Source organism: Hyla sarda, chromosome 11 (genome assembly GCF_029499605.1).
Source record: "Hyla sarda isolate aHylSar1 chromosome 11, aHylSar1.hap1, whole genome shotgun sequence".
In the NCBI taxonomy this organism is placed as follows: Eukaryota; Metazoa; Chordata; class Amphibia; order Anura; family Hylidae; genus Hyla; species Hyla sarda.
Genome location: NC_079199.1, coordinates 46183622 through 46205015, shown reverse-complemented (window position 1 = coordinate 46205015; position 21394 = coordinate 46183622). Strand labels below are relative to the sequence as shown.

General features: G+C 44.8%; 1 protein-coding gene across 1 annotated transcript; it reads right to left on the bottom strand.

The window, feature by feature from the left end:
* Positions 1-1065: 1065 nt before the first annotated feature.
* Positions 1066-20217, bottom strand: AKAP5 (A-kinase anchoring protein 5). Its single transcript, XM_056545552.1, has 2 exons — positions 20073-20217; positions 1066-2844 (listed from the first exon to the last, which is right to left on the bottom strand). The coding sequence occupies exon 2, from the start codon at positions 2715-2717 to the stop codon at positions 1335-1337; it is 1383 nt and encodes a 460-aa protein (XP_056401527.1). The 5' UTR covers positions 2718-2844; positions 20073-20217; the 3' UTR covers positions 1066-1334.
* Between the last annotated feature and the right edge of the window lie 1177 nt (positions 20218-21394).

Genomic DNA, 21394 nt, shown 5'->3' with positions numbered 1-21394 from the left:
TTTACGCACCACGTACCTGTACCTCCTCACAGCCATCTTTGCTGTGTCTGTAACTTCTAAGGCAGTGTTCCCCAACCAATATGCCTCAAGCTGTTGAAAAACTACAACTCTCGGCATGCCCTTTGGCTATCTGGGCAAGTTGGGAGTTGTAGTTTTGGTACATCTGGAGGCACCCTGGTTGGGAATCACTGCCTTAGAAGTTACAGACGGAGTAAAGATGGTGGTGAGGAGGCACAGGTACACCCTGGTGCGTAAATTACCATGTACCTATACCTCCTCACCGCCATCTTTTCTCCTTCTGTAACTTCTGAGGCAGTGTTCCCCAACAAGTGGGCCTCCAGACTTAGTAAAAAACTACAACTCCCAGCATGCCCAGACAGCCTCTGGCTGTCTGTGCATGCTGGGAGTTGTAGTTTTGATACATCTGGAGGCCCACTGGATGGAGAACACTGGCTCAGAAGTTACAGTAGGAGTGAGAAGGTGGTGACACCAGGAGCAATGCTGCTGCAGGGAGATACCTAGTGTCCTGATGGTGTGATGCCTGGAGACCTGGTGTCCTGCATGCTGCTGTTGCCACCAGTGGGCCCAGGGGTTTAGGTAAGTTTGTGCCTGTGCCGTGGTGCTCCATAGGGTAAAACCAACCTACACCAGGTGTCGAATCATGGCAAGAAAACCGCTCACCCCGGGAGGTTGTGTAAGTTCATACACAACAATGGTATAGGCATGAAGTAATAGGTAGTCGTCTGCTGCCCTCCGGCTAGGATAATAAGGAAAATGAACCGAGGAAGACTTCAATTGATACAGCCGGCTCACCGCGGCACTGACGAACCCAGATATTTTGCCTATAGGCAGAGCCAGCCCTGAACTATAGTATTCTATACCAGTGTTGGGCAGAGGTGTAAATTCATAATTATACAACCTTTATTGGCCTACTGGGAGAATATCCAGGACCCAGTGCAGAGTGAGCTGTAAATATGGCTCCTCTCTGGAGGGTAATTAAAGTGTGATAATTTAAAGAATAAGTACAACTGTTATAAATGACATGTTACAGTTTATAAAAGCAACTTTTTCATTTTACTTAAATAAACATTTTAATAAAAGCAATATATAATAATACATTATACTGGAGGCAGGACAGCTATGGCGGAAACATTTCAAACTGATAGGTACAAACACCATCAACTTATAATTGATTAGAACCTTCACATTCTTTGGAGTTTCGATTACTCCAGAGAATATTTTTCCACTAAGCTGCATTTCAGAATGTTGATTCATCTTTAAAGGCACAGAATTTAACATCATAGTGGAGATCTGTATTTTTTAAAACATCTTTTTTAAATATAGAATCTTCCAGAGTCCTTGCCCGGAACATGATTAAGGAAAGTATCCTCTTCAATCAACTTTTGTATGGATGACTCAATAACTTTATTGACAAGAGAAGCAGCTGTAGATATGAGAAGCATTTCATACACATCTGAAGGTGTATCAACTTTGATGGAAACTTCAGTGATACTGATCAAAGGGACTTTTAAGTCACCTGGACAGTCTCTAAGGGAGTCTTTAATGTTCCTACTTTGGGATTCAGTCTTAGGTTGGACCTCATCACTTATAATTAAGTTCTCCTTTAGTTTAGGCCTATTGGTTTCTTGAATATTTTGTATATTTTTGGAATCCCTACTTGACAGCTTCTGTGTGTCTTCTGACTTTGGATCTATGCTTGTCTGTAAACCACTTTCAAGATTGCTACTGATTTTGCCATTTTCTATATCTAAAGACTTCTGAAGTTTATACTTAGCAGCCAAAGCCTTGTCACTTCTATCACAGTCAGGTCCTGAATCCGTTCCACTGGTATCTGTGGATTTGATTGTACAAAGAGTGTCTTCAGAAGGCAATGGGATATTTGTGGATCTTTTCCCTCTTGAAAAGTTCATGCATGGAATCCTTATGTTGGAGAATGTTTTCTTCTTTGAAATCTCCTGAATGGAAGCATTGCCTGTGTTGGTTTCATTGTGTCTTCCACTCAACTGGGATTGTCTTTTTACTGAAGATCGTAACTTTCGTCTTCGAGTTACCAGACTTCTTAAAGTTGCCCAAGTTTTTCTTTTTGTCTGATCTTGTTCAGAACAGTCATCATTGTTGTCCTCAAAACAACTGTTGTCCTCTTGTAGAGTTGAGCCTGTTAATGTTTTATGATCTGATCTGTACTCATCATTCGAATCTGAAGACTTTCGACGAGCTTTACTTCTTTTTTTGAAGCATATTTTAAGTGGCTTGTGGGAATGACGCCCTTTTTTGTGCCGTTTCTTTGTGGACCTCTTCAAAATTCCAGACTCACTCTTGTCTGGATTAAGCTCGCTTGGGCTCTTGGTTTCTAAGGCGAAAGTGCCATCCTCTAGTTTGCGGAAGCTAAATTTTGACTCTTTATTAGTAGTTAGGCTGTAGTTTTCCATAATCGATGAGGTACAAGTAAACTCATTAGAGACTTCTTCCAAACCAAGAACCTCACCTTTTTTTGCCCCTATGTTAGCACTTTTCTTGTCACTTTCATTGAAGTCCTTGGGTTTAATACACAGATTGCTTCGACTTGGCTTCCTTTTGTTTCTACCTTTTCGGAGGAATCCCATAGAGGAATAGCCTCTAAAGTATTTGCTAACTTGGTCATTTTCTCCCAGTTGTGACAAAGGTTCATCAGAACAGACCACTTTACATTCTGACATGTTAATATATATATATATGTAGTACCAAAAGATTTATATCAACTGTGAGTGTTTTTTATTGTTTACTTTGTTGCATGCCTTTGCTTGCTTCCATTTCAAGTCTGGTATATTTTAACATGAGAAACACCTGTAGACAGAGAAAAAAAATCAAGTAAAAATCCAGGTAGAATTAAAAGTTGTATTTTACCTTGTCAGTAATTAAAGGTTCTTTATACATAAAAAAAGAAACTGCTGAAAACAATCAAAATATTGACACATCTAAGTTTATAATTAGTATTACCTAAAATAGCTGTTTTTTTTTTAAAGCGTACCTATCACTAAACTGTCCCTAATTCACCCCCCCCCCCATCTGTCCCTGACTCTTCCTGGTCTTCCTTTAAAACACAATTGTCCTACCTTAATCTGTCCCTGTATGGCTGCTCATCTCAACTGTCTGTGAGATACGAAGGGGGAGTGGCCCGGCAGGTGTGACATTAGCTGATGCCTGTCTGGGCTCACTTCTGCCCTCCTCCTCTCTCTAAAGCACCTGTATCTCTCCCGCTCTAAATTACTTCTCTCTAGAAGACCTAGATCAGACTAGCAGAAAGGCAGACCCGATGCTTCGGTGCAGCAGAGCTGCGCTACACTGACTTCTGGCCAGCGCATGTCAGCTCTCCTAAGGGGGCGTAGCTGGCTGACACAGCCGGACAGTCAGGAGTGTGCTCTGCTGTGCTGCGGGTGCATCGCTCACTCTTGCCTGTCTGATTGACAGGCAGGAAGCTGCGCTTGTCAGTGTTCCCAGTATTGAGATTTCTGACTCATGCCAGGCCGGCATGAGTCCGAAATCTCAGAGACATGCGTGTAGGGAGACCCCTAGTGGTCATATTTTACATTAAAAAATAAAGATATAAATAAACATTTTTTCAAATTACATATAATTTGAAAGTTGTTAGGGAGAGCTTAATGAATGACATATCAAAAGATTTTTTGATGACAGGTACCCTTTAATTGGCTGGGATCCTGTAACTTACACAAAAACATTTGCCATGTGAAATCCTCATGAGAATGCAATCTGTTATTTCACAAGGTCTAGATATGGATAAAGATCAAATTCAGCCATTGACTAAAGAGTATCCAACACAAACACACTACATGAGATACATAGCACATAAAAGTCATGATGCAAAAACTGTAGCTCCCTATGCCCAACATAAATGATGAGTGTCTGATTGCTGGCTACCTTGCTGCTGGGACTCCCACTGATTGGGTATGAGGGTGTTGTGTCACCCAACATTCATACTGCCACTGTATTCAGCTCTAAAGCCTACCACAGATAGTTCCATAAAGTTGAATGAAGCAGCACCATGCATGTCAAATTACCATTTAAATTAAATGCGGAATTAAGTACCCCAATTCTGCTGCTTGTTGGGGGGGGGGTCTAACAGTAATCAGAACTCATTGTCTATCCTGTAGGTGATAAATGTTGCTGAGAAAACCTGTTTAAGTAGAAAAAAATTGACATTTGGAAGACAGCAGCCAAATACTGGTTTCAGGGGTCATGTGCAGAATGTATGGTAATGTCAGAGGGGCACCTCAGCAGGGTTATCATAGTTTAAAGGTGGACTCAAGCCTTAGAGAGTGACTCTTACCAATCGTAGCCATAGAGGGATAAATATAGTTGCTTAATTTCTCATCCATTAGAGGGATTTATCCAGAGAGCTTACTTTCTTGCGTCATGTCTTTAAGTATTATAGATGATCTGTGCAGTGTGAAGACGATGCTTGTGCTGCAGTATTTCATTGTACAATTTGACGTCAGCTAATATTGGTAAAAGCATAGGGAGCAGTCTTTGTATGTCACTGCCAAGGAGTAATGTATGATTACTTGGAAGCATTTCCAGGAACCAAGGAACCAAAAACTGACTCAAACCACAGAATTGAAATGGTAGTCTCCATATGCTTTTTCTTTAGCTCAAGGGGACCTTGACAAGATTTTTTCAGTGGGTTGTTCAATGTATGGGGCTCGGGTTTCTACATTGATTTATCTATTTATAAATGAAATTTATTTAATTGTACAAACATCGAAGAAATGGGGAGAGCACACATTACATATACCAAAACTGTATACCAGTAAAACTGTCAATACCAGTATGTACAAGAGCAACGAGAAGTCCGGATCCAATACATACAGATGATACCTGCGGGGTGCATATATTGAGATGAAGTATCAAGATATACAATAGAAAATGGGTATATACGCACTCACCGCAGGGTAAGTATCACCATGTCCTGGAGTCTGGGATAAGGGGATCAGGCTGTAGCGGTGGGGAGCGCTCAGAGGCAACGCCGGCCGTTTTGTACGATATGACAAACTTCTTCCGGCCTCAGATCTACCCCATTGCGCTTCTTATGCGTCCGGTAGCTAGAAAGCCTACTTGGTACCTGCTTCCTAAGGTGCACAAGTTGCGTCCTATCATCTCAGGATCGGGTCTGTGAGCGAACACCAATCTAAGTACATAGATTGGCTCCTCCACCCTCTATTGACATCTATTCCTTCTTATTTAAAAGATTCTGGAGATGTGCTAAAATTCCTTGACGACTTTCCATGGCAATCTACATTTTGCCTTATCAGCATTGACGTTGAGTGCCTGTACACCCAACATCCCTACGTGTGCTACTAGCTGTAATCTAGGAGGTATATTTCATTCTATCACCCAATTAATTACTTGTAAAAGTTTGTACGTGGTATATTATCTGGTCTGTCCTACTCTAGATTTTATATTGGAAAAACATTTAGACCTTTACATGTCAGGTTCCGAGAACACTGCTATGTCCTTAAAACAGGAATCGGTGTTCCCAGAATTGCTGAGCATTTCCCAAAATACCATAATTTTGATATTGATGTTTTAAAATTTGGAGGCTTAGAAAGAGTGTCTACACCTGATAGAGGAGGCGATAGAGATACCCTGAGGTACCCTGATACCCGCCCGATCCTGAGATGTAATGCTCAGAGTCCGGCTGGGTTGAACGACTGCTTGGATTTGTCCCCTTTTTTGAAATATGCACTTCTATTATTCCCACTTAGGTCTCACTTTTATTATATATCGACTTTTATAGTTTTATGATATAGTTAGCTTAGCTCAGGGAGTTTACAGATTCGCAGATTTTTGTCCTTCATCATGCTCCATAGCTCCATAGCTTTGTTGATACATTGTCTTGGATACCTTTCTAGATACCGGACGCATAAGAAGTCATGTGCAATGGCGTAGATCTGAGGCCGGAAGAAGTACATCATATCGTATGAAATGGCCGGCGTTGCCTCTGAGCGCTCTTCACCGCTGCAGCCTGATCCCGTTATCCAGGATTCCCGGACGTGGTGATACTTACCCTGCGGTGAATGCGTATATACCCCCTTTCTATTGTATTCATTTATTTAATTTTGTTTTGGTTATTTAATAGATTTGTATTTTTCATTTGATTAATGTTATCATTATGATTTTCTATTCACAGTCAACTGTTCAAAAGTGATTCCTTTAAAAAAAAAAAATAAGAAGAAGCTGGCCATGAATGTCTACTGTCAGTGATTCATATGTTTGTATAGCTGCTGTGATAAGGTGAAAGGCATCGTGGTGGATGGGCGATATGTGTCACCAAAGCTCCTGGCTTTGGTGAAGTAAGAGCCGGTATTATTCAGTGTCTGCTGCAATGCAGTCTGACACTGTGGCCGTAGTATGGCTGGAAGGCCAATCCGGGACGGCATACTGGGAATGACCAAGTGCAGGGTGGGGGTCATTCCCCACAATCCAGGCTGCGTTTTGTTGGCCTTAAAGGCAGCCTGTTTCAAGAGCTGAGCTGATTTGCTAGTTGCAGCTCACACTGCCAGAGAGAGCTGAATGTGGAGTTCTTCTCTGTGTTTGCTCCAAGGTTGGAAGCTGGTGAACAGTCTGCCTGGAGGCCTGGAAAAGACTTGTTTGATGCCGCATGGCATGGACTCAGGTGTGAACAAACACCTAAGGAATACAGGTGGACTTTTGTTACGTTTTCCTTGGTTCTGAATAAAACACTGAACGTTGATTTGAAAAGTACTGTTTCCTTGCCTCTATACTCTATTTGATGATTTGCAAGAGCGAATCATCACATTTGGTCGAGGATGCGGGCAACGCAGTGAGGTCAGTGATTGTGTTGCAACACGCTGTTGCCAAGAACCAAGCCTGGGAGAACCCGTTGGAGTTGTTGCTAGGGGCAATGAATCAGCTGACAAGTGACTGTCAGTATGGCGGTTGTGTTTTCTCCAGTGAGACAAGGCAAAGTAGTGTTCCAGTGACCGTAGTGTTGCCAAAATGGAGGCTGATATAAAAGGACTCATGGAGGCCAACCAGCACCAGCAGGAAACCAACCAGCTGTTACTGCAGCATGTAATGACGCTACAAGCGGCAGGGATGACCCGGAACGCCCCTGACGCCCGGAAAGCTATACGGTTGGCGATCCCCAAGATGACCCCCTCGGATGATGTCGAGACCTACCTGGCGGTCTTAGAGAAAGTGGCCACGAGGGAGAAGTTACCCCAAGAACAGTGGGCTGAGGTCATCGCTCCGTTCCTGTCATCGGGACCCCAGCAGGCCTACTTCGACTTACCCGACGACCAGGCTGTTGACTACGAGGTTGTCAAAGGTGAGATTTTGGCAAGACTGGGGGTGAATGTGTTGGTCTGGGCCTAGCGGGTTCATCAGTGGGAATACTAGCTGGCTGAGCCTGCCAGGCCACAGTATTACGACCTGTTACACCACCTGCAAAAATGGCTGCAGCCAGAGGTGCTAAGTCCCCATGCTATGCTGGACCGTCTCCTGGCCAATGTATTCTGGAGGGCTTTGCCACATTCCCTCCAAAGCTGGATTGGCCAGGTAACCCCTGACAACACCCTTGGGATGGTGGACCTGGTAGAGAAGTTCGAGGCCACCATGAAACTGCGGGAGGGAGAGGTGAAACCCAGGAGGTCCCCACCCTTGCCCAGGCAGCTAGAAAGTCCTAAAAGTCCCAGGAGGGAGGTTTCCCAAAGGCCCCACCCTGTTGCTGTGTTGGGGGTGTCAACAACCAGGACATGTTAGGGCTAATTGTCCCTTGCTGGAATAACTTATGGACACCAACTACCCACTCCGCTCGTCCTTGTATGCCCAGAGACTGTGTGCCACAGGTGTTCTCAGGGCAGCAGACTCTGATCATCTCTGCCAGGTGAGGGTGGGAAATACTGTTGTGGTGGCCCTGATTGATTCAGGTAGCATGGTGACTTTAGTGAGGTCCAACCTGATGCCGCCCACAGAGTACACGGGACTACAAGCTGGAGTACTGTGTATACACGGGGACTTAAAAAGACTATGCAACTGCCTTGGTGACTTTGTTAACAGCAACTGGCTGCTGGACTCATGAGGTGGCCGTTGCCACGAAGTTGCCGTATGAGTTAATAGTTGGGAGAGACTTTCCAGGGTTCGTGTCTCTGTGGCCCCAGACAAGAGTTCCCCAGACCTGCGAGGCAGGGGTGTCCCCAATAGACTCCCCCTACTCAGCAGTGACCCCTGAACCCTGGGAACCCGAGTCAGAAACAACGGCAGTTGAGGTGACTACCACTATGATGGAGGAGGAGGAGGTGTCGTCTCCACTGAGGGTAATGGTGGGAGATGTGGAGGATCTGCCATCAGGGCCAGAGTTGGCAGACCTCAATGTTACAGGAGAAAATCTTGGTACAGAACAGCACCAGTGTTACGATTCAGCAGGCTGGATGTGGATCCTCTATGTCAGCGAGGGATTGGCGTGGACCGTACCGGTGGACCGGTTCTAGGTTGCTACTGGTATTCACCAGAGCCCGCCGCAAATCGGGATGGACTTGCTGCGGCGGTAGCAACCAGGTCGTATCCACCGGCAACGGCTCAACCTCGCTGACTGCTGAGAAGGCGTAGGACAGAAGGACTAGACAGAGGCGAGGTCAGACGTAGCAGAAGGTCAGGGCAGGCGGCAAGGTTCGTAGTCAATGGTGATAGCAAGAGGTCTGGACACTGGTATGACAAACACAGTAAACGCTTTCTCTAGGTACAAGGGCAACAAGATCCGGCAAAGCAGGGAAGGGAAAGTGAGGTTATATGGACGTGGAGCAGGTGGAAGCTAATTAGACTGATTGGGCCAGGCACCAATCATTGGTGCACTGGCCCTTTAAATCTCAGAGAGCTGGCGCGCGCGCACCCTATGGAGCGGAGCCGCGCGCGCCAGGACGTGACAGCCGGGGACCGTGACAGGTTAGTAACTTGGGATGCGATTCCCGCTATGCGAATCGCATCCCTGCCGGCAGTGTCAGTGCAGCGCTCCCGGTCAGCGGGTCTGACCGGGGCGCTGCAGAGAGGGGAACGCCGCGAGCGCTCCGGGGAGGAGCAGGGACACGGAGCGCTCGGCGTAACAGTACCCCCCCCTTAGGTCTCCCCCTCTTTTCGTCCGCTTGTCGCTTCACATGGGACGAGGCCATTGGGAGCGATTCTAGAGTTTGTTTCTGAAAGACAGAGAAGTCCTGGGTAAACTCGTCAATGGCAGGCAGTCCAGAAGAAGTGGGAATGGGAAGGGGGGGCAGAGGGTGAAGCTTGCCACGGGGCAGAGTGTTACCAGGAAGGGGGCTATGAGGAGGCAAAATCTCTGCTCGTTTTTTGCAAAAAACCTCGGCATAGTCCTGATAGGCCTTGGGGAGACCTGGTATAGGAGGAGACACTGAGGTTTGACTGACGGAACTGGGAGCAGACGTGAGGCATTTTTTGTGGCAAGAAGCACCCCAGCTCTTGATCTCCCCGGTGGTCCAGTCAAGGGTAGGAGAATGGCGTTGGAGCCATGGCAGATCGAGGAGGACTTCAGAGGTGCAGTTGGGCAGAACAAAAAATTAAATTTTTTCGTGATGCAGTCCAATGCTCATGAGCAGGGGTTCTGTGCGGTAACGCACAGTGCAGGCCCAATTTTACTCCGCTGACCGAGGAAATGTAGAGCGGCTTGACGAGATGGGTCACAGGGATGTTGAACTTATTAACAGTTAGTCCAAGAAGGCCACAGCTGAGAAGGAGGAGTTGGCAGAAGGAGAAATCCGCAAGGGCACAGTGAGACGTGGAGAAGCAGACTTCAGACCAAGAGACGCCACTCCCACGTGAGCTGGGTGCGTGCGTTTCCCAGACGTGGAGGACGAATAGGGCAATCCACTAGGAAATGTTCGGTACTAGCGCAGTACAGACATACATTTTTATCTCTGCGGCGAGTCCTCTCTTCATGGGTCAGGCGAGACCGATCCACTTGCATAGCCTCCTCGGCGGGAGGCACAGGGGTAGATTGCAAAGGATATTGGGAGAGAGTTACACAGAGATCAAGGTCTTTTTCCTGGTGGAGCTCCTGGTGTCTTTCAGAAAAACGCATGTCAATGCGGGTGGCCAAATGGATAAGTTCATGCAGGTTGGCAGGAATTTCTCGTGCGGCCAGCACATCCTTGATGTTACTGGATAGGCCTTTTTTAAAGGTCGTTCAGAGGGCCTCGTTGTTCCAATATAATTCAGAGGCGAGGGTACGAAATTGGATGGCGTATTCGCCTACAGAAGAATTTCCTTGGACCAGGTTCAGCAAGGCTGTTTCGGCAGAAGAGGCTCGGGCTTGTTCCTCGAAGACACTACGAACCTCAGCGAAGAAGGACTGAACAGTGGCAGTGACAGGATCGTTGCGGTCCCAGAGTGGTGTGGCCCATGACAAGGCCTTCCCAGACAGGAGACTAACCACGAAAGCCACCTTTGACCGTTCTGTGGGAAATTGATCCGACAACATCTCCAAATGTAGGGAACATTGAGACAGAAAACCACGGCAGAGTTTAGAGTCCCCATCATATTTGTCCGACAGGGACAAACGGAGGTTAGGAGCGGCCACTCGCTGCGGAGGAGGTGCAGGAGCTGGCGGAGGAGATGGTTGCTGCTGTAGCTGTGGCAGAAGTTGCTGTAGCATGGCGGTCAACTGCGACAGCTGCTGTCCTTGTTGGGCGAACTGTTGTCCTAGTTGCTCTATCTGTTGAGACTGCTGGGCGACCACCGTGGTAAGGTCAGCGACAACTGGCAGCGGGACCTCAGCGGGATCCATGGCCGGATCTACTGTTACGATTCGGCAGGCTAAATGTGGATCCTCTATGTCAGCAAGGGATTGGCGTGGACCGTACCGGGGGACCGGTTCTAGGTTGCTACTGGTATTCACCAGAGCCCGCCGCAAAGCGGGATGGACTTGATGCGGCGGTAGCAACCAGGTCGTATCCAACGGCAACGGCTCAACCTCGCTGACTGCTGAGAAGGCGTAGGACAGAAGGACTAGACAGAGGCGAGGTCAGACGTAGCAGAAGGTCAGGGCAGGCGGCAAGGTTCGTAGTCAATGGTGATAGCAAGAGGTCTGGAACACTGGTATGGCAAACACAGTAAACACTTTCTCTAGGCACAAGGCCAACAAGATCTGGCAAAGCAGGGAAGGGGAAGTGAGGTTATATGGACGTGGAGCAGGTGGAAGCTAATTAGACTGATTGGGCCAGGCACCAATCATTGGTGCACTGGCCCTTTAAATCTTAGAGAGCTGGCGCGCGCATGCCCTAAGGAGCGGAGCCGCTTGCGCCAGGAAGTGACAGCCGGGGACCGGGACAGGTGAGTAACTTGGGATGCGATTCACGAGCGGGCGCGTCCCGCTATGCAAATCGAATCCCCGCTGGCAGTGTCAGTGCAGCGCTCCCGGTCAGCGGGTCTGACCGGGGCGCTGCAGAGAGGGGAACGCCGCGAGCGCTCCGGGGAGGAGCAGGGACCCGGAGCGCTCGGCGTAACAACCAGGACCCAACTGTTTCTCGGGAAAGTGTGTTAGTGGTGTTAGAGTTAGCTCATCAGCATGTTCTAGGGGGGCACTTGGGCCAGCAGAAGACGCAGGACTGAATTTTGCAGCGCCTTTACTGGCCAAGTGTGTATATAGAGGTCGAAAGGTATTGTGAATCTTGTCCAACCTGCCAAATCACTAGCCCCCAGCCACATTACCGTAGTTCCCTGGTCCCTCTTCCAATTATTGAGGTCCCATTTGAGCTGATCGCTATGGATCTGGTTGACCCATTGCCAAAATCCACTAGGGGGCACCAACACATCCTGGTCGTCCTGGACTATGCGACTCGGTATCCCGAGGCGCTGCTTCTGCGACATACCTCGGACAAACTTATAGCTTATGGAGTTATTTTCCCGAGTGGGCTTACCTAAAGAAGTATTGACTGACCAGGGCACCCCATTTATGTCAAAGGTAATGAAAGAGCTCAGTAAGTTACTGCAGGTAAAACAGCTAAGGACCTCGGTCTACCACCCACAGATGGACAGCCTGGTAGAAAGGTTTAACCAAACGTTAAAAAATATGTAAAAGTGGTTGGTAGCTAGAGATGGGAAAAATTGGGATCTTTTGGTACCCTATCTCATGTTCGCAGTGCGAGAAGTGCCCCAGGCTTCTACTGGGTTCTCGCCCTTTGAACTGCTATACGGCAGACATCCACGTGGTCTGTTAGACATAGCTAAAGAGGCATGGGAACAACAGCCCACGCCACAAAAAAGTGTAGTTGAGTATGTCACTCAGTTTCAGGAACAGATGGAAACAGTGTTGCCCTTGGTCAGGGAACATATGGAGGCACCTCAGTGAGCTCAAAGCAGAGTTTATAATCGCCAGGCACGGGTTCGGAATTTTAACCCGGGAGATCGGGTTCTGGTTCTGGTACCAACGGTCGATAGTAAATTTCTGGCTAGGGAGCAGGGTCCCTACGAAGGGTAGGGGAGGTGATGTAAAGGGTACACCAGCCTGGGCGAAGGAAGCCAGAGCAAGTGTACCATGTAAACTTGTTGAAACCTTGGAAAGACAGGGAGACTAGTGTGGATGACAGCCCCGGTCAGGTTTGTTAGGGGTGGAGTTTCCCGTCCTTAAGTCTGGTGCGATGGAAACAGTTGCCACAGTGAAAATTGCTGACAGCCTTTCCTCGGCACAGACCCAGGTGGCCAGGGAGTTTGTCAGTAGGAACACAGATGTGTTCTCAGACCTTCCTGGATGTACTTGTCATCCACCATGACACTGTCACTGAACCCCAGGTAAAAATAGGGTTGAAACCATACCGGGTACCTGAGTCGTGGCGACAAGCCATCTCGGAAGAAGTACAGCAGATGTTAAAACTGGATGTCATTGAGGAATCAAAGATTGAGTGGGCCAGTCTGAGTCTTAATACCCAAGCCAGATGGGACGTTGCGGTTCTGTAACGATTTCTGCAAACTTAATGAGGTGTCCAAGTTTGATGCATATCCCATGCCCCCAATTGACGAGCTTATTGAAAGGCTAGGACAGGCTCAGTATTTTTCTGTTTTGGATTTCACCAAAGGGTACTGGCAGGTGCCCTTGACAGAGGCTGCCAAAGAGAAAACAGCCTTTGTCATACCAGAAGGTTTGTTTCAGTACAAGGTGTTACCCTTTGGTTTACATGGCTCTCCCGCTACATTTCAAAGGCTAATGGATATTGTACTGCGGCCAGCTGTACAACCAGCTTATCTGGATGATATTATCATCCACAGTACAGACTGGGAAAGTCACCTTCCTAAAGTACAGGCAGTGGTAGACTCCCTTAGGAAGGCTGGGTTACCTGCTAACCCAAAAAAGTGTGCCATAGGATTGGAAGAGACCAAATACCTAGGGTACGTCATTGGGCGTGGAGTTGTCAAACCTCAGGTAAACAAAATAAAGGCCATCCGAAATTGGCCACGACCTGTCACTACCCGACAGGTGAAGTCGTTCCTAGGAATGGTGGGTTACTATATGAGATTCATCCCCCATTTTGCTATGGTGGCTGCACCCTTAACAGACCTCCTGAAGAGACGCAAGTCTGTCATGGTCCGTTGGAACGAACAGGCAGAGCAGGCATTTTCCGCTTTGAAGTCGGCCCTATGTGGGTCTCCGGTGTTGGTGACATCCAACTTCAAAAGGGAATTTGTGGTACAGATGGATGCCTCTGAGGTAGGTCTCGGTGCTGTACTCTCCCAGGAAGTCAACGGGGAAGAGAATCCCGTTGTCTTTCTTAGCCGCAAACTGACCCCGGCAGAGACCAGGTATAGTAGAGTGGAGAGAGAGTGCCTAGCCATTAAGTAGGCACTCGAGTCTCTCCGCTATTATTTGTTGGGCAGGAAGTTTCATGTTTCATCTCATGGCGGATTATTCCCCCCTTAAGTGGATGTGCCAGTCTAAGAACAAAAAAGCCAGGGTCACCAGGTGGTTTCTGTCACTACAGAGTTTCAAGTTCAAGGTTGAACACAGAGCGGGTCCTTTGCTAGGCAACGCCGATGCCCTATCGCGAGTCCACTGTTGCACAGGTGTTCACACCCTCGGGCTTGAACAAAGGGGGGTATCTGATAAGGTGAAAGGCATCGTGGTAGATTGGCGATATGTGTCACCAAGGCTCCTTGCTTTTGGTAAAGTAAGAGTTGGTATTATTCATTATCTGTACTGCAATGCAGTCTGACACTGTGGCCATAGTATGGCTGGAAGGCCAATCCGGGATGGCTCTTACTGGGAAGGACCAAGTGCATGGTGGGGGTCATTCCCCACAATCCAGGCCACCTTTTGTTGGCCTTAAAGGCAGCCTGTTTCATCAGCTGAGAGGGATTTGCTACTTGCAGCTCACACTGCCAGAGAGAGCTGAATGTGGAGTTCTTCCCTGTGTTTGCTCCAAGGTTGGAAGCTGGTGAACAGTCTGCCTGGAGGCCTGGAAAAGACTTGCTTGATGCCACATGGCATGGATTCTGGGGTGAACAAACACCTAAGGAATACAGGTGGACTTTTGTTACGTTTTCCTTGGTTCTGCATTTAAAGACTGTTTGCTGTGTGCCAAGTATGAATAAAACACTGAACTTTGATTTGAAAAGTACTGTTTCCTTGCCTCCATACTGCAACCACACCTATTTGCAAGAGCGAGTCATCACACTGCTCACAATAAATATGTGTATTTTCCTGCAAACAATTGTTGTTTCTCATTGCTTATATAGCACTATACATAACTGTAAACATCAGCCTCTGTTCCTAATTGGAGTCATGCCAAAAGTTTTTATTAATGACAGTAATGCTATAAAAAAGTTTTTTACTTTATACCTTACTATAGAACAGCGCAGTCTGTAGTGTTGTTCTATACTGATAGATGTAAATCCTTCCATGTATTTTCCAACATTCTTTTGGCCTCTCTTTGGTAATGGGGTCTATGGATACATTTACCGTATACATCGGTGGCTTTCTCAAAGCGCATGGTAAACAGACACTGCTAGGTGTGAAGCAGCACACTTACCAGCTATGCCGTACTGAAAAATGTAACCTAATAATTACAGGTAATTTACCAAGTGCTGCCATACATCTGTTATATCTTTTCAGTTGCTAAGGGAAGCTCCATGTAGCTCTCCGCACCTGCATGCAGTTTTCTGCCAGCACATGGGGTGTTCACAGTTCATTGTTATAAATATTCATAGCACATAAAGCACAGCTAGCAACATGCTGTTATGCAAAATGGCGTATAGAATAAGCCATGTAAATATGATGCATGTCATTTTTTTAGTTATTATTTGCAATACGATAACATTTTTGTGAAGTTTAAAATAACATTACTTCTTCACAGACAAGCAAAAGTCATTGAAAACCAAAGAAAAAATAAACATTTGTAAGAAGTTTATATGAAAGAAAAGATCTCAAAATGCTAAGTCTTCTTAGGCTGCGTTCACATCACGATTTCTCCATCCGACTTGAGTAAACGATTTTATAACTTAAAATCGTATGAAATCGTATATAAAGTCGGATCCATTGACCTTCATTAAAAAATCGGATCCATTACATCCAATTTCACACGATTTTTGTTCGGGTCTGAAATCGTGGTCAAACCCAATTTCAGACCCGAACAAAAATCGTGTGAAATCGGATGCGGATCAAATCGGATGTGTGTAATGGATCCGATTTTTTAATGAAGGTCAATGGATCCGACTTTATATACGATTTGAAGTTATAAAATCGTTTACTCAAGTCGGATGGAGAAATTGTGATGTGAACGCAGCCTAAGCATTTTGCCCATGTTGTTACAATTCATGACAGCAGCATAGCTAATAAAGGCACACTGGAGAAAAGTCTGACAAAGCAGCTACATTTGGCTGGATCGGACAGCTGTCTAATGTGTATGGGGGGTCTCCCAACTTTCCCCCAGACAGATGATTTCGCAAAAGAGAATTTCAGCACCTGATCCTTTTGATTTGCCAAAAGATATATTAAAAGGAGGCTATCACCTATAGCACCTATCTCTCTTCTTGCTACTAAAAATGTTTGCAGGAATCAGGATGAATAACTGCTGAATGAAGTTAGACCAACAGCTATTGGAGGTGTTTGGGATAACATGCCAGAGAACTGCCATGACTGCTGCTGCCTTTGCCCACCTGCCAGTGTTGGACAGATTTTTCTCTATCACTACGCATAGGTAGACATTTTTTAATCATGGACACGTGGGCAGGGTCAGTGGCAGCCGTGACCCTTTGCTGGCCATGCGTTGCATGTATTTACATGTAGGTTCTTCTTACCTACTCTATATTATGACAGACTGATCAAAACACCCTAGGAGATTTATCAAAACCTGTGCAGAGGAAAAGTTGCTGAGTTGTTCAACCAATCAGATCGCTTCTTTCATTTTTCAGAGGCCTTTTCAGAAATGAAAAAAGCTATCTGATTGGTTGCTATGGGAAACTGAGCAACTTTTTCTCTGCACAGGTTTTGATAAATCTCCCCCCATGTCTTTCCCTATATTTTGTTGCCCTCTTTTGACAATTTAAGTGACAGCACTGTTATAAAAGGCAGGTAACACAGGGGAGTCTCTGCTACAGACAAGGAATATTTAAAAGGAAACTGACAGCGGATTCACCTGTACTAAACCTGATATGCAAAGTTAAAGTGAGGGTGAAACAGATTCAAATAAAGTATCACTTACCGGGATCTGGGGTCCGGTTCTGAATATACACTCTGTAATAGCCGTCATTACTAATCTGGAAAAGGCCGGCTTTGTGCAATGGAGGCGCATCCTGGCATGCCCAGTTTCCCTGCCTCTGTCCCCTCTGCACCAGTATGTATATTAATGAGGTTGGCGGGCATATAATGGAGCAGAAGGGATAGAGGTAGGGAAGCTGGGTATGCCGGATCCCACCTCCACTGCGCAAAGCCGGGTATTCCCAGATTAACAATGCCGGCTAATACAGCGCATATTTCTGGAAACAGACCGCGTGTATGGGGTTTAGTGCAGGTGAACACACTGTCAGTTTCATGCCCTAAACCAACAATGCATTTTCCCATAACAATATTCAGAAGATAGGTGATAAGTGTCTGACCACTATGATCCATAAAAATCACACGAAAGCTTGTTTTGCTTGTACTTTATGGGACACTTGTGTTCCATATTGCTTCGTGATGTTACTTACCTGTGTTATCTCTCTGCTTATCTTGTCACAAATATTGTCAGGTTGTCTCCCCCTGTGTTATGTGTTGGTTATATTATAAAAAGTTGAATACAAAAAAAAAATAACACTAAAGAAGGTCCTGAATGCCCCTCTTTGAATGAAGCCACACTCGAGTATTTGAACATTTCGTTCAAACTCTATACAGGCCACCAGAGATTGTATCAAGAATAGATAATTAAGCAACCATTCTGTGCCTACAGCTCATATAAAGACTTTGTGTCTCCATGGTTACAGACTACAACAAAGTTTGGTTGTAGTCAGGTCATGCACTTCCTCTGTCTCCTCCTGTTGCTAATCTACCGACAGTAGAAGACATGTCAGAGGAAAGTGAGTGTCTACTATCTGTAGATAAGCTAGAAGGGACATGTCGTTTGTTTGTAGGGATATGTTAGCATATGCACTGCATACATTAAACTATTTGGAAAATTACATAATTGTTTTTACTTTAGATGCATTGAACAATAAAAATAATGGTTGCAAAGGTGGCTATATCCTATCCAGCAGAGCTACTAAAGCTTTTTATTCATTCTTCTGCTACCCAGCAACAACAGATGTGCATTTATTACCCATGGATCATAGTATGGATTAAATGTTTCCCATGTATACAGAATGCTAAATATAACATACACTATCCAATGTTCTTAAGGGCAAGTATTGGTGGAATCATCTACTAACACATCGCTGTATAATTCCTGTATTCTCAAGAGTTTAACATATTGATGACTCCACATAGTAGAGACAGAAACTGCTTGTCTCAGCATCATTGCTCCGACATTGAATTCAATATGTTCTGTTTTTTGATATATATATATATATATATATATATATATATACAGAAATTGAATTTAGGGATTATCATTTAATGATATACTGGGGTGGGGGAACAGAGCCTAATATTTCATTCAACAGTTTTTTTTTTTTTAATGTAGAATCATCTCTCTGTAATATAATACAGTAGGTAAGACATATTGGAATATCACCCTGGCCAAGGCAGAATGGCATATTGGAACCTTTCCCTTGTGTCCTGCATCGGAGGCAAATGTCCCATCAGCCCCCTCCTATCTATACCCCTGCATGCAGATGCAGCTGAGCTACACTAGTTCGTTTAACCCTTCAGCACTACATTGCTAGCACATGGTGATAGTCTTTGAGTAAAGATAGTATAGCAGATTTACACACAGATAACACAATATTATAAGTTGTGCCACATGGCATACAGAAGTACTGCTGCATCTCTGTGACATGCCTATATCTATTACCTCATGGTTTTGTCTGCCATGTTTGTATATAAGGTGGCGATGTTAGCGCAAAACAATGCTAAAGGGGGCCATTCTTTGAAAAACCCATTGGATTAACAATGGAATCTACCAAGCAATAAGTTGAAATATGAACAAAATTGGCAAACTACAATGCTCAAGAATGGACTATGGATTATGTTGAATAATTGGTAAAAATATTAAATAAAAGCTAAAATCCTACAATATAATGTGAATGTGGCTATAGGACAGGTCAGTAGACAAGATGTATTTTTATTCTGTGACCCGCCTGCATATACTGTAGATATATATATATATATATATATATATATATATATATATATATGATAGAACAAAGAGGTGAAAAACTGGAACTAAATTGGAATTAACTATATCAAAAACCAATAATAATTGCTAATATTGAAATTCACTCCAGAAATATGATGATAATAATGATGAATATTAAATGCATTTAACATGGCACAATATAGTGTTATATTAATATGGCAAGAATTCCAAAGAACATAATAGACATACCCAGGACTCCTGTTTCTTAAATGCACAATGAGCCAAAATGGAAGGTCTATGTTGTAGTTTTATATTTGCTCTGCAATTTCTTACATATGGCATATCCTTACATATAGCTGAGTTGTAGCTTAGCTTTCCTTCATCCAGGACAAAGATCCAGTTCATAGCCCTAGCCAAATATTTAGAAAGGCTTGTTGTCCACCTTTCTGGTATGTGGGAATTGCCCCTTCAGTCCCTTGCTAGGTTCCAATGCAGCAGAGCTGAATGTGTTCATGTATCTTTTTTAGGTGATATCTGTCCAAGTTAATATCATATAGCAGGTTTACCCGCAGTCCCATGTACAACCACAAATAACATAAAGGCCGACAGTTATCATTGTCTTAAGATTGTTTCTTGTGTCTACAAAAGGTGCAAAAAAAAAGGTGCAAGCAATTTGCACCTTTTGGTTTACACATTTCTGTTGATTTTGAGTTGCAATCCACTGATTTTGGCAATACACATGATATGGAAGGATTTTATGAACTGCGTCTTTTTTTTGAAAAGGCACAAAAAAGGCCCAAAGCCACAGAAAAGTCTCTAAAACTACACCAGCTCAGACTTAGCTTAGCTTTTTTGTGTATGTGAAGGGAGAAATTTCAGAAAATGTGACCTGCACAACATGTATCAAATGCTCTGTGACCATTTAATAAATTTGGTGCTCCTACACATTACAGCACACAAAAAAAACATGTAGAAAAATGCTTCACTTACACCTACAATGATAAATGCCGGCCAATATCCTTATAAGTTGTACCAGATAACAAACTCAGCTCTGCAGTATCTGTAGCCTTCAGTACCATGGCTGTATCTAATGCTGTATTACATTGTCTGGCAGTATAACCTTGCAGAGCATACTGCATTGAACTGCATAATGCACTGTATAAAATAAGAACTCTGCTATAAATTGAGACATTGCATAAAACAGACATTCCAAAATCCACTGAAGACACCTACAAGACATCATCACATGCTGTTGACTATGCAACTTACATATCTTAGTTCCAGGATTCGATCCTTCATCCCTGTTGGAGCCAGGCTGCCTCTGCTTGTGTCTATCCGACAGGTCATGCTGCATTCGGAGCCAGATGGAAACTCCTACACACAGGCTTGCTATTGGCCATCGCCATAGCAACCGGGTGATGGACAGCTATGTTTCACAATGACAGAATCAAAGTTGTTAGTAATGAACCCCCACAAGTAGCAGAGTGGGCTGCAATTGTAGAAGAGAAAAGTGTGAAATTGCTTGGGAGTACATTTACACTGCAGCCGAGACCATATCTGTTCTTTTCAACAAATTAAAGAAATTGCCTTGAAGAAAAATGTCATTATTGTTCATAATACACTGCTGACAGGTGATTCACTCCGCTTTACTTGTTTATTGATTCCTGTATTATCAGAATAATCCCCCTATACAGCCACCCCTGCAAAATCGCTCATGGAAAAGTTTAAATGTTTGCACCATTGGCTCTTCATATATAGAAGGAACCTACATACAAAGTTTCTAAGGGGGGGGGGGTGTAGGGGGTGAATACGTGTATTTAAGAAAAGTTTTATCCTCTTTATTTATTGCTTTGCCATGTTATATTGTGTTATTTGTTGCCACAATTGTAAAAGAGCTGTAGAACTGCTGTACAAGAGTGTCCGCCATACCTTATTACGGTAGCTGGTGTCAGGGAATAAGGTTTCCCGAGTGCTAATTTGCAGGAGAAGGTGTCACCATAAGAGCGTACCTGTCAGATCCCACAAATAAAAAAGTTACATGTTACTCAGTGTGTTGAGGCCAGAGGAAGTGCCGACAAAACGCGATCGCCTCCTTTCTGTACACCCTTGCTGTACACCCTTGCTGTCGTTTGTCCATCTGTTTCCCACATGTAAGTAACCTGAAATAAGGAAAGAAGTTTGCAGTACCGGTGATTGCGACATCATTCCTTCTGACTTGTTGTATTTGAATGGTATATGTTACTCAGTACCTAGTAATCATGATCATGTACAATCAAATATTTTTGTGTCTAGCACCTATATTTCTCATAAATACCTTCTATCTGTTGCTAACTTGCTTTTTCATTCTGTGCTCTCGAGGGGGCATGTCCTTACTCTATATGACTCTTCATGTCCTGCTATGTAACCCCCTCCTCCCTTTTATGCATTCTGCAGGCTGATAGGGTAGGAGTGACCAGAGAAGGTCTTCCTGGTCTTTGTTTAAAGGAGTAGTCCAGTGGTGATTCAGTGGTGAGCAACTTATCCCCTATCCTAAGGATAGGGGATAAGTTGCAGATCGCGGGGGGTCCGACCCCTGGGGCCCCCCGCGATCT